Source organism: Accipiter gentilis, chromosome 24 (assembly GCF_929443795.1).
Source record: "Accipiter gentilis chromosome 24, bAccGen1.1, whole genome shotgun sequence".
In the NCBI taxonomy this organism is placed as follows: domain Eukaryota; kingdom Metazoa; phylum Chordata; class Aves; order Accipitriformes; family Accipitridae; genus Astur; species Astur gentilis.
The window spans coordinates 12,724,126-12,738,344 of NC_064903.1; the positions used below are offsets into that span (position 1 = coordinate 12,724,126).

The 14,219-nt window shown below is 48.7% G+C and overlaps 1 protein-coding gene across 3 annotated transcripts in view; it reads left to right on the forward strand.

Moving 5' to 3' along the window:
- Window positions 1-13,220, forward strand: part of GABRA3 (gamma-aminobutyric acid type A receptor subunit alpha3) — a 78,230-nt gene extending 65,010 nt beyond the window's left edge. For 2 of the 3 annotated variants that reach the window (XM_049828002.1, XM_049828001.1), the window contains one exon: window positions 4,778-13,220. In XM_049828002.1, the coding sequence (XP_049683959.1) occupies window positions 4,778-5,107 (330 nt within the window). In that variant the 3' untranslated portion in view covers window positions 5,108-13,220. Of the gene's footprint in view, window positions 1-3,437; window positions 3,727-4,777 lie in introns of all 3 variants that reach the window. The other variant, XR_007509489.1, reaches the window with a different exon arrangement.
- The last annotated feature ends 999 nt before the right edge of the window (window positions 13,221-14,219 follow it).

Here is a 14,219-nt window from a genome sequence, read left to right on the forward strand (position 1 = left end):
TTGCCACTGGGAAACTCATGAAGTCTGCAAGGATGACATTTACCAGGGAGTTCCCTGCGAAGAAGTGTTGTCTGTTCCTCAGGATGGAAGATGCTTTGGATCTTTGGAAGATGCTTACTTAAACCCACTTCTGCCTGCAATGCCATGTCTATGCATAAAATCTGGTTTAGCTCTCTATCTGTGCTTGTGTGACATTGCTCTGAAATCCTGGGTGGCAAGAATCAACAAAAACAATACAAGTAGCTGTAGTCAGACACATGAAAACAAGGAAAGACACAGTTTGGATGAAGGAATAGTCCTGGATCTTTATCCTTCTCATCCTTAAGACAATAATCCTGTAGTACATGGTGAGAAGGTTAGGTCCAGGCTTTTTATATACTTTTCACGTGTCTTTTCACTAAGAGAAAGTAACCAAAAAGCATCCTCCAGACTTCTCTTGATATGATCATCATGGTTTTCTTTCTTGTATTTTGGGAGTGATGGGGATGCTCACCATTTGCACTAGGTGCCTTTTCCACTGTCTAAAGCCTAGCTTTTTGTCCAACTCACTCTTCAGCAATTCTAAAGTTTGCCTCTTGATCCAGGTCACTTGGGAATCATTCTTCTTTATCCTTTGTTTCTTTCCATTTGTGTCATCTTTGTTTCAATCCCCTCCTTGCCAACAGAGAGGAACTAGAACCAACCTTGACAGGCCACCCTTTTCCACCAGTTTGAAGTCTTACAGACTCATGGGGTGGTTCAGACCCATCTTTTTTTTCTGCCTCACTATGGTAAATATGTTTTTGCTGGGACTTTCCCTTGCTGACCATGCTCTGCAGCCCATGTGTCCTTTGTCCTACTGCGCTTGCAATCACCTGTAGCTCTTCATAGCACTGCAAGTGATTTATGTTCTCAGCATCTTCACTAGAGTCCATGTATCATTCGACAACATTTCACTGTCTTGCTCTCAACACTATCTGCGTGGTGTATTGGGCTGATTATTGACTCCATCCAACCTCTGAGTCTGTCTGGTGATCCAGGGAGCATAAGATCATTAGGCTCAGTCCCACGTAATCTGAATGAAGAGATGGGAGGGATGAGTGATGCCAAAGGCTACACCAGTGGCTGACAGTAACCTGGCATTGACATAGCCTGCTTGTTAATGCCAGATTGCATTGTTTGGAGTCTTTGCCTCTGCTCAGGGTACAGGCATCTCAGTGTAAAACACTTTGCGGCTATTAACTCATAGGATGAAGTCTCTGGCATGCTGCTGAGGCGAACTTTGGCTGGCATGAGGAAGGAGTGACATGTTTGCTGGAACAGCAACTGCAGTTGTTGGGCTTTGAATTATAGGATACAAGTATGTCAGAGACTAGAGCTGCTTGGAGATCATTAAAGTGACTTTTCTGTAGAATGGCAAGTGGCAGATACCTTGCATTTCTCAAGTACTGAAGATACTAGTGATGGTGACCTTCAGAGTGGCCTGTCAGAGGGATAGTGCTTCCAACCCAAATTTGTAGCCAAGGAGCAGGTGCAGAGAACTGTATCTCCAGCAGATCATAGGCAGAACCAGTAGTTCCCATAATTTAGATGTTCAGCCATTAGCTCCTCAACAGAAAGGCTTGAAGACAAGAATATTTAACAAAAATGCTGTTATTTTCCAGTATGTGTGTTGTGGAAGAACTTGTCAGACTGCAATATCCAGGGAACATATTTATCTCTAGACCAGCTTTCACAGCTTTTCCCTCAGGAGAGCAGCACAGGGGCAGCTTTATGCAGAGGTTCAGTCTACCTGTGCCCAAACAGGGCCGTAAATGCAGGAATTGCTTTGCAACATAGATGTTTTGAATGGGACAAGTTTTCAAAGCAAATGTGGGGTTGCCTGCTGTTTTTCTACTCTTTCCTTCTGTTTCAGTAGGTCATGGAACTCCTCACAGATAAAGGTGCAGGGGGAAGGCTGGGGGCTACTTTGCAGCTGACAGCAATAAGCACATTTTTCTTTGTTTGATTGTCAAAATCTTGCCCGAAACACTTACTTGTAAAGCACAAGCCAGTAAACTTCAGACTGAACCATTTCTTCTGACATCTCAGGAGCAGAGCACATACAGAGCATGCACTTGTGCCATGGTGCAGGCGGTGTGCGCTCTGGGTGCTTCCCAAAGGCTACCCAGGCTCCCAGCTCTGACCAGGGCAGAAGACTCCATAGGCAGCTGGAAAAAGGCCCTGGCTGTAGGCTCCCAAGCTTCTGCAGTACCTGAACAGCTTCATCTGAGGTCCAGAGAAGCCCAAGTTGATGCTGGGGGGGGTCTGGATCACACTAGTAGGAGCAGTAGCTTGCTATCACCATCCACAGCATTCATATTTGCCTGACTTTACTCTGTTTCAGCCTGCTGTTTTCAGATGCCTTTGGCCAGGCAAGACAAATCCACTTTCCAAGCTCTGGGGCAGAAAAGCTAGCCAGGTTGAAAATGTCATGTCATTTGTAGTCATCTTATTCCTGTAACAAATAACACAGCTGATTAATACTAAAATAATCACAGTGCACATCAAATTACATTCTGTGAACAACAATCTGTTTTTCATTTCATTACTGATTATTAATTATTTTATTACCTCCTGTAGCTCTGTTAATAAGTAATCATACTTAAGCATATTTAAATGTTTTAGAAGGTGAAACATCTTTAGTCCTTTATTTGCTTCTTGTCAGCTCTTTAGCAGGAAAAGTTCACCTGCTGTGCAGGGATACAAGTTAACATGGCTCTAACGATTGCAGAAATCAGTTGCTCAGTTAATCGTTAAAGATCATAACACCCACTCCCATAAAAGACTATGAATATGGTCTGACCAGTGGTTTAATCTGATCTGGAGTCTGAAGGCATTTAGACCTCCTTCTAACAGCAAGTTAATTTCTGTAATTGCTGGCATTATTACAAGGCTGCAGGCCTGGCTATGATGTTATTGGAGGGGGGTTTAAATATTGCACAGAGGTCTGCTTTTAGTGTCCCTCTGAAAATCACTGTGGAAAATTATTTCCTAAGGTACCCAGAAATATCCATGGTGATTGTGGACACATTTAAACTGGAAGTACAGTATGAAAGCTAAAGCCCTTGGAGTATCTCTGCAGAGCAGACTGGGCGAATGTGGCCTTAGCAGCTCCCAGTGCTACTCAGCAATGCTGTCTGCTACCGGTTCCCAGGCTAGGGTAGGGAGATGTACAGCTCCTGCTGGCTGCACACTCTCCCCTTCTCCTGATGAGCACTTTGTACATAGTTCCCTCACATGTACATGCAAGACCGTGCCAAGCACCCCTGGGAAATGCCCGGATGAGCCTTACCTTGTGTTTCAATTGCTTTTGAATAGAAAATGAGATCCAAAGTCACACCTCATTCTCAGTTTAGGTATTAGATTCCCACCATGAGTCATTGCTGTATCTAATGCTGGCTCTTCTGTAATTACAGTGGACACCACATGGAGTACATGAGTGCTGGGATGTGTAGGATGCCTGATGTTTGCATATGAATAGATTTCATTCAGTGGGCTTCTCCTGGTAGACCTGGATTGCTTTATATGATATGGTCTACGGTGCAGCTGGTCTCAGGCCCCTGACAGCACCAGGAAGATCCCCAGAGTGGGGGTAACACCTATCATGACTTCCTAGCTCCGTCTTCCTGTCCATCATCTTCATTAACATCTGAACTGTCTGTCTTCAGCATCTTCCATCATCCTTCAGTACATCGTGTCTGTCACGTAAGTGCCTCTTTTGCCATTTGCTATGCAAGCTCTCCTTCCTTCCCCATGGACAGCACCGCTAGTCCTGAAATCCAGGGCTAGTGCAAATGCCTTCTATCTGTTCTGTATCTTACCTGGGTAGGTCATGAGGTGCTCTAAAGGGTCCCAGAGAAATTTTGAACATTGTGATGTTAAATTGTGAGGGTTTCCTGTGAGGTATTTGGGGCACTGAGGCAGTGTATGATATGGCCTTGTAATATGGTGGAAAAATATTGCAATGCTGTCACCCACATTCTTAAAGCCCCACTGGCTTTCTGCTACTACAAAAAAAAAAAAAAAAAAAAAAAAGAACTATAATCCTCTGTCATGTCTCCTCCTCTCACCTGACCCAGGAAGCAGGCCAGCAAAGCAGAAGATCGAACTCTTCCTCCAGGATGACCACACAGGGTGCCATTCTTTTCTAGAGACTACATTCCTGCATTGTCTCTCCATGGCTGAACCTTACATGCAACAGAAAACACTGCCCAGTTGAGAGAGAAAACAAGGAGTCTGTATAGTTTGAGCCTGCATTCACTTATACTAACCTGGTGATACGCAACATAGACCTGGCAGCCCTCAGCCAATCAAGGAGTCACCCATCTGGGGCAGCTACTACTCAAGCGCAGCTGCACACACCTTTTTATACAACTACTCTGATCTAGGGGGCTGCAAGGAGGCTACAAACCCAGCTAGTGGCTTCAGTTACTTGACTTGCAGCAGGACCTAGCTGCCAGGCCAGGACCTCTTTGTGCTACGTGCTGCATGCCAGGCTTACACAGAGTAGCTGGTCCACCCTAGTCCAGCACGTCCTTATGGTCCAGCAGCCCTCAAGTGGCAGATGTCGTGGGTTCTGGCCATCTTTTCACCACATCTTCCTTCCCTTCCACAATGCCTTCTTGGTCTCTTGCTCCTCACACCCTTTTCCATCTTCTCATCTGGACAAGCAGGTAAACTCAGAGGACAAAATGTTCTCCATGCAATTCTACAGTCACTTCACCTCAATTATGTTTTTTTCTTCCACCTTCCTTAGAAAAAAGAGCCAGTGGCACTAGCGAAGAAAACCAACAACACCTACAACATTGTTGGCACCACATATGCCCTCAACATTGCCAAGGACCCTGGCCTGCCCACCATCTCCAAGAGTGCTGCTGCCACTGCTACTGCCACCAACGTACCCCCCAAGATGCCCCGCATAGAGGAGAAGCTCCCAGAGAGTAAGAAGACATACAACAGCGTCAGCAAGGTAGACAAGATGTCCCGCATCGTCTTTCCAGTCCTCTTTGCCATTTTCAACTTAGTCTACTGGGCCACATACGTAAACCGGGAGTCAGCTATCAAGGGAATGATCCCCAAACAATAAAACCGGTCACACAAACCTTCCATCAGTGAGCACCATCCAGGCAGGAATTCTCCAGGGCTTTCTTCTTTCCTGTTTTGTTTAATTATTATTGTTCATTTGATATTATTATTATTAGATCGTTCTTTTATAATGTAAACAAAACTGTGATTTTAATTTAATCCCGTATACTTTACTTTCATTTTACTTTGTCTCTGATGACGAAAGGAAAAAAAACAAAAGGATCATAACAAGTTGTGCCTCTAACATCGTGAGTCTGATGTCCCCCATCTGTCCAAGTCACCCTGTGCTTCCGTTTCTCCTCCTCTACCTCCTGCCGTTCCCATGGTCTGCATGCCGCTGCCATTCCACGCTCCACTCTGCTGAGGACTGCTGCTGCAGTCCACCCCCCTCCTCCTCTTCTGCGATGGACTGCCCTAGCATGGTGGATGCTCCTGGTGGCCTGGGCTCAAGGATCTGGAGGCCTCCAGAGTCAGTCTGTCAGCTGGGCTGCTCTTCAGTGCCTGGCACTTTGTGCTAGGTGGTACTCCCCAGGCTGTGGATGCGGGTGAGCTGGTCCACTGAGGGAGCAGTGCAGTGTGGGCCAGCTTGTAGCCCAGTGCCTGCTGGAGGCAAACCCACCATTGCTGTGGTCCATGGAGCCATTGCAGTGGTGGAACAGGGTGGCAGCATCTTGTAGGTATGTACAGGGCTTCCTCCTCTCTGTCTTCACCAAACCCAGCTGCTGGTTTCCTCCATGCCTCTCCCCAGACAAGAACTGGTGAGAAAGGTCTTGTCTGTCTGCCATCCCGCACTCCTGGTGCAATTCATATTAGAAGCTGGGGTGGTTCCTACCAGAGAAATAATTTTTTCCAGGGTCAGTCAGGAAGTGAAGACAGGAGCTTTATAATGCCTCGGAGGAGATAGTAGCTGTGAGGCCGCATGCATTCAGCATCAGGACTGGAAGCCGTAGAGGTCGTGTTCAGATGGGTGGTTTATCACTTTCTCTTGGCCCAATCCACTTGTCCTTCTTGGCATCTCCTCTCTGTCCCCGCCCCTTCTTCCAGCTCCCCATTCATCTTCCTTTGGCTACTCAGCATCCCTCTGCAGTATCTCACTGCTCGTGGGTGGATTTAGGCAAAGAAGCCCCTACCTCTCAGGTGACCACATTTACAGGGAGGAGCACAGCCCAGGGGAGTCCAGCTCGTGGTGCATCCCTGCTCCAGTGCACCAGAGCAGCAGTGATGTTGGTTCAGGCCAGCTCGGGTGCAGGCTGTTTCTTGTGGGACACACTGGGGCCACCTGTGGGGGTGAGTCAGGGGACAGTCGGTCCCCGAGTAACTCCCTGCCCCTGCTGAACAGATGCAGCTGAGCATCCTCAGCACCATGGGAGAACAGCAGAAGGCATTCTTTGAAACAGCAGGGTGATACTGCTGTCCCGGAGAGCCATGTGAGCCAGGTGCCATCCCACAAAGCCATTGAGATAAGACACAACTCTAACACCTGCATGCTCTTCCAAGGAAAGTCCTCCAGTGCCTTGGAGAGAGGCTTTTTCTCCCTTCCTGGCCACTACAGTCAAGGACCCAAACCTATGGTCGTCCCCCTCCCAGCAGCAGCACAAGATGGTGACATCCAGTCATCTGTCCCCACTCCCTGGTGCCCAGACCCATGGACACACTGTCCTGCTACAAGGAAGGACATCCTGTGCCTGGTGAGTTCTCATCCCTAGGCCGTGGGCAGCACTGATCCTGCCAGCAGCCCTGCTCCCAGGGTGGGATGCACCCCCTCTTTCCTGGCCCCCCTGAGCTGCCCTCAGCACATTTTGGGTGCATGCAGACAGGCCGAAGCCCCAGCACCCCCAAGGTGATGTCTTCAGTACTGCTTTGAGCCGCTGTGCCGAGTTCAGTTTACCCCTGCCCATGCAGGAGCAGGGCTGAGCACAAGGCACAGGATTTGCCCCACCTGGAATATCCATGGGGATGACAGGACGGAGCATGGAAGACCAGGGCACTTTGTCCTGCAGCGTGGGTGACACTGGTGCGTGTCCTGCCCATCCCTAACCAACCTTGCTGGCTCAACAGCAGTGCTGTCGCTCCCCCTGCCTACAGCTGTGGTGAGGAGAGGAGCCCTGAGACATTTAGCTCAGCCCCGGTGTGCTCAGTCCACAAGTGCGTTCCACACCAACAGGCAGCATCAGGCAAGAGGTGGCAACCTCCCCGCCCAAGCCGATGCTAAGGAAACCAGCTTTCTCCCCATGCTTCCCCACAGCATCCGCACCCCAAACTGGCCATGACATTTCTACAGTGCCTTTCATCATCGAGGGCTCCCCGCTGGGTGGTGAGGAGGGGAAAGCCCAGGAGCTCTCCCTCTTTGCCCCCAGCATCGGGTTGTAGGAGCAGAGGGAGGGTGCACCATCCCCAGCCCTTCTGCTGGGCAGGGGGCACATCCCGGCTGCTTTTGCACCTGGGGCACCCGGTTCCCCCGGCACTGGCCTCCTGCTGTTGCTGCAGCCACCCCACTCCAGCGCGGCCGCCCCAGCGCTGCCCTGCTGCGGCCCCGTACCCCTCGCCACTGAGGTTCCTGTGCTCGCTCCATGCGAGCACCGTCCCCTCCAGCAGCGAGTGCCATTGCTGCCACCCTTCTGCTCCCAGGGCTTTCCGGTGGGAAGTGCTACACTAACCAGCCGTGAGGCTGTTTGTTTTGGAAACTACTTGGATGTCATTTTCTTAAATAAGCGAGATGAAGTGCATCTCATAAAACATTCATGTCACTATAATACTCAGGCCTAAGTGAATGGAATAGAAACCCTATAAAAAGCAAAACAAACACAATAAAATGGTAACAAAGAGTATATTGTGTTTACTAATGGAATTACATCAAAGGCAAGTTTAAATACAGGATCCAGTGACTTAGCTGACTTGAGCTGGCCTCGGTGTAGAGGTGGTCTCCTCTGCAAGCCTGAGCATTCCCCAAAATCCCTTCTATCCCGAGGGCCATGTCCTACTGCACATTACCTCACTACATGTTCCTGTGTCTGTTGACGCCTGCTTCACAGAGCTCTCCGTAAACTGTCAGGTCTTACCATTAGCTTCTTGGCAGCCCAAGCACCTGCAGGCACTGCCTTTGTTGCCCGCCCAGGGCACAGTGCAGCAGGGTGATGCTCAAGGTGCCGGGGCTGGACCTCTCTGCGATGCCAGGGACAGCACTGGGGCAGCATCTGAGCCTCTTCGCTTCCTGCGGGTGATCCGACCTGTCTTGCCGAACTGTTGGGGTGAATCTCCTGCCAGTCTCTTCCCCCAGTCCTTTCCTCCCTGCAGCGCCGACACTCTTGTCCATCCTCAGGACACAACCCACCAATCTGGCTTGCCGGTGACACCCGTCTGCTGGCTCATCTTTGCTCTTCCTGACTCCAAAAACTTTGCTCTCTGCCTGATAAAAGGCTCCCTTCCTGGATCTGTGTTAGCACGCCTTGAAAGCCAAGTCTATTCCCACCGAAGCCTGGCACTGGCTTCAAGTCTTTTTGCCAGCTGGAAGCAGAAATACCGGCATCCTTTGGTTAAAGACAACAAACCAAACAGGATTTGTAGTTTGGCTTCCAAGCAGGGAAGCATTTCGGGAAGATAGTTATAAATAAGTGGTTTAACATCTCCTGCCAGCAGACATCACAGAGAAGATAATGTTCTTTTTTTTTAAAATCTGTCAGCAGCTCAAATTGGGACGTTTCCTTCCCAGCTAACACCAGGCTGCTGATGGGGGCTTCATCTAAGGGCACACCAGGCCAGAGCTAACCTACCATCAGTTACTGGGGTTTACTGCTTGCTGTGATAGTATCTAAGGGCTCCATTTTTATAATTGTTCCTGTATAGGAATAGATCTGTACTTGGCAATTGATAATCTAATCCACAGTTGTGCACGGAGTGGGCACTTCATTTCGCTGTGAACCTCAGTACTCCAATATTTCTTTTCTTCTGGCAAGGCCCAAAGCCTCCCTGACTTGATGAGCGTCTCCCAGGCAGGAATTAGAAGTCTTTGAGGGTGATAAAAATGATCTGTTCAGTCTGTGCTCCTGTTTTGTAGCTTGCACCACCTGGGACACAAAGAGTGCAGTCCAAGCCTGCAGTTGCATTTCTCCTGAAAATGTCAGAGGGACATTTTGGCGCTGGCAGCTTGCCTCTTCCCTCCTCTGAAACCGCACATGGGCAAAAGCAGTGTGGCTTTCAGGAGCTCTGTGCCCCAGGGAGGCAGGGGACGGTTCGGCTGAGGTCCTCTGAGCGGGCAGGGGAGGCAGCACGTGGTGGCTGTAAGCGCCGTGTTAGTGCTGTGACATTTCTGCAGGGTGACATGAGAAGGATGGGGGAGAAGTGGTCCCTCGGTGCCACCTGTTCTTCTAAAGGGCTGATGGAGTTATCCCCATACAATACCTCAAAAGCTTCTTGAACATCACCGAGCAGGACTGTGACACCCAAGACAGAGCTTCCCAGTTCTCCTCCATGCACCAAGCTCAACATAAGCAAAGCTGGCTTCGCCACTCCCTAGGTTTCACAGATAAGTGCTGTGGCCAACACAGCTCACCCCTGTCCTGATCCTCACCAGCTCAGTGGCACTGGCAGTGTCCTAGTTTGCTGTAAGACATCTCCTGTGCAAGCAGACCCCAATGCTTGCTGTTGCCAGACACAAGCCATGCATGCAAACAAGGTCATGACCAGCCTGTTTCTGCAAGCCTGTCTTATGGACACAAAGTCTATACATTTCTCATCTGCTGCCTTGATTTCTTTTGTCCATATCTTGGATTCCTTTCAGCCATCCCTTGGGGGGGATTAAGGGCTGCATCACATAGCAGGAAGGGGTTTCTCTTGCTCCAGATCACCTCACATTGGAAGACCCTCTGTTCTGCTAAGAACCTCTCTGAGACCTTCAGAAACCTAGAGCTGTTGCCTGTCCTGGAGGGTGCTGTAGAAACAGCCTCTTTGCAGTTCTCTTTGCAGCTGCTGGAGGAACAGAGCAGTTAAACACAGACTGCTGTTAAAGGAAGGATCATGGTCAAAGGTGAGTGGCTATTGAGGACAGGTACTGCACTCCCCCAGCGTGCCAGGGCTTGCCTTGAGCAGGAGAGGACCAGGCAGCTCCCGATAGGTTCACCTGGGAAACAGTTTGACAGGGATGTGCTAGTGTCCCCCCTTCCACATGCTTGGTCCTGGGGGTGGTGGAGAGCCGGTGTGGGGCTGAACTGTCACAGCATCAGGCCAGCCCTTGCTCCCGGCCCTCTTCCCCAACTTGTATGCCTCTCAGGGGCCACGCTTTAACCCACCTGATCAAATATCTGTGTGGATTTTGCAGACTGGAGAGAAACAACATTTCCCTGACTCCTTGGTGGCTGTTGGGGGTGGGGAGGACTCAGCCAGGATGACGGGCACATTCATGAAAACATAAATGCTCTGTTAATGTCAAAGTAGGGAGAAAAAAAACCCCAAACAATTCACCCATCCTCTCTCCATATCAAGCTAAACTACTCCTGAAGGCATTTTTGGCAAGATGCCACAACACGGATGAGACTGATGGCTTCCAGGTATAAATACTTACTGTTTGACCTTGTTATTGTTCAGTCAGCCAAAGGATTTTACATATATATATATATATGCATATGTGCATGTGTATACTTATGCTCACAAACTCTTTATACCTAAAAGTCAAACCTCCTTCTCTTTGAAAGAGAAAATGGCCACTTTCAATTACTTTACTTCCCTCTCATTCTCTTTGCGAAATCTTCTGGAAAGAGGTGCATCCCTCTCCACTGGTCCTTATATGGCTTTGGGTGGCACAGGTAACAAAGGAAGCAAGGGAGCCCACGCTGGGCTCTTGGTGCAGGCTTGCTGCCTGGACCAAGGTCACTGCTGGCACCTCTCAGGAAGACTTAGTCCCAGATGTCATAACTTCTCCAACACAGCCCTTGTCCTGTCCGGGACACTAGGATGTTCCCAGAAAGGCAAGCGTGACTTTTCAACAGCTGAATACCATAAGCAATTAGTCCTCGCCCCATAGCACAACCAGGGAATGTGTAGCTGAGCATTGCAAAGGGTTGTGAGGTCTCCACCCTGAGCCTGCTTCAGGAGGGAGCACAAAACCTGGTGGGATCCATTCCAGCTGTCCCTGGTCCCCTACTGCAGGTAGGGGCTGCACCTCAACTTGGGCTGTTCTGCAAAGCAAAGGGAAGTGCTGGCCCTTGGCCACTGCTTGCTGCTCATCCAGGTGGGATGTGCCGATACGAGACTATGCGCTAATTGTGGGAGGGGTCAGCAAAAGCATAGGCCTTTGCTGCCGCTGTGTCCTGGACCCACACCTGATCTCACCTCAGCGCACGCAGGACCAAAGACAGATGCTGGGCAGCCTGTGAGCGGTGGGGTCATGGTAAGTCAGCAGTGTGCAGCCCCTAGCATGGTGCCCAGCATCAGCTCCCTTAATGTCACCCCTTCATCTGTCCCTGTCTTAGGAGAAACGTTTAGGCAGTGATCCTGCAACTGCACTCATAGCTCCTATATTCCCTCCTCTGCTGGTGGAGAAAAGTTCTTGCGGTCAGCGGCAATTGCCGCCTGTGCCTTGTGGTGTCCCAGCCATGAGAATGAAGCATGTCACCACACATAAGCAAACAAAGCCACTTCTCTTTCTGGGTGTATGCCTGCCTCCCACCATGGGAATCTGTGCTGCTTTAAACAGCAGAGAGCCTTAGGCTTGGATTAGTCCTAATGTTTGACCTGTCATCCTTCACCACAAGCGGGGTTATGCTGGTTTTTGCTCATGAAGCTCTGGGACAAAATATGATGTTCTAGCTACTCTTTCCTATTCCCCACTGCCCTGGTCCCCACCAGTGCAGATCTCTTCTGCACACAGCTTTAACAATCCCATCTGCCTAGAGAGGGAAGCCTGGTCCCAGGTTTGCTATGTGAGCCAGGATGTTCCCACAGTCTTCGAAGGCTCTTGGCTCTTCTCTGCACTGCTGCTTGGAGGTCCTGTCAACCTGATAAGTCCATTGGCTCATGTTACACTGCTAGCAGCTCTGTTTCCCCTGAAAAGTCTGTCAATTCCTCCTATTTTTTTTGCAGGGCACCCAGCAAATGTAACGGCAATCATACACTGAATGATTTGATTTTGGAACCACAAGAAGTAGGGGCAGAGTTGAGAAACCTGAGTCATTGCCACATTGCCTTTGTCAGGTTGTATTTAGAGTTGAAGGGCTCTTCTCAGTTGTCAGAAGGGAGTTTCTCAGCCCACCAAATCTTGTCAGGTGGCCACAAGCATCCCTTCATCAACTAGATTTTCACTGTTGACTGACTTGGGGATAGCCACAGGCAAATGTCCTATCTGAAGGTGAGGGCACCTGCTGCTTCTTTAGCTGCAGCCCTGGTGCCCAGGCTAGGGAAAGTTGCATTAGCATCACTCTAGGGCAGCCCATCATGGGAAAGAGCACACTGCAAAAAATTGTCAGAGAATATGCTCATTTTCACTCCCTCAGGTTCAATCTGTGCCCCAGTATGTCTTCTGCTTTGTTTTCCATCTTGTGAGACTCTTCACTATGAGAAAGAATCTAGCCGGCAGCAGTTTAATGCATGACAATCCTGTTATTACAGCTGTAAATAATTAACAACTAGAAAAAATGCATTTTTTAATTTTTTTGTTGACTTTATTTTCTCTATTGACTAGCTAGTATCCACTCTCTTAAGGGATTTCTCATGGAAACTGTGACCTTTCTTCTCTCTCTCTCTCTCTGATTTGTGTTTCAAATGCTTTTTGGTGCAATGTTCAATGCCTGTTTGTATTTTTGAATTGTATTTTTCAACCTTTGCCGGAAAAAAAATTTTGCCCATTCTAATTGGCAGGATTTTGAGTCCTGCAATTTTTTTCAGCTTTTAGCTTTTTCAATAAGTTAAAGCAACAGAAAAATGTCTCAAAAATTACAATGAAGTTCTGAAGAGAGATTAGAAAACATCAGAAACAAGAACTACATGAATAAGATCAGCACGCTGAGTGGAGGAGGAGGACTCTCTGACCACCTACTAACCTCCTGATCTAACACACAAGGCGGGACTAGACCTCTTCACTGAATTAAATCACTCCGCTTTTCCACTCTACCCACTCTCTTGAACTCCAATCAAAACAAATAAAAATTCATATTTTAAAAAAATCTGTGTCATTGTTTTTTCCATGGTCTGTTTCTCAAAGCCAAATGATGTTGACATACAAAGGGATGGGAAGCCTGGGGAGACAGTACTCTGGGCTTCAGGCTACCTGCACATCTGGGAAGTTTGTCCCACTGATGAGCAGACAAGCTACCCATGAAAAAATAGATATTTGGAGGGAAAATATTCCATAGTTCCCATCATGTCGTGTGTAAAATGTTTTCCCTTCCGATGGCAGGGGAGTGGAGGGCACAAGGTATGTTCAAGGCAAATTCTCTGGGGAGTCTGGGAACCAACTCAAAGATGGGAAGATGGTAGTGTGATGGGTTGGCAAGAAGGAGACCCTGAGGCGTGCTCTTTCCCTGCAGTGTGTGGCCCATGGTTAGACTTTGATTTTCCAGTAGAGCTCTTCGGCATTTTTCTAGGTACAATATGAAGCAAACTTTCTGCTGCTCTAGGGGCAAGCAGAAGAGGCCTTGGCCAAGATGCTGGTTTATCCAACCCACCAGATACACTTCTCCAGCTGAACCGTGCCTTAAAGAGACCCTGGTGGGGAGAAGGACATGGAGTCCCTTAGCCCAAATGTCTTTGGCCATGTGGTAAATCGAATGTGTGCCAAGGAAATGTTGTGGGCAGTTCAACCCACCCTGCTGTACTGTTCAGCTGTTATGATGACCTCCACTGTCACTTCAGTCCACTCAAACAGTTTCCAGGCATGACTTGGGATTTACCATGGTGCAGAGACGTTTGCTGCAGGGAGTTTTGATTGTGGCTACCCTGGTTGGGGAGATTTAATAGCGCACAGCTGGCCATGCCACATCACTTGGACAGTACATGTCTCCAGGTGACTGTGTGGTCTGCTGGCAAGAAAGTTCAACATGTAGGGGGTTCATTTGGACACTTCATTGCATCTCCTTGGATGCATGAGAATTTATATTTAGCAACTAATAGAAAAAATTTCTCAC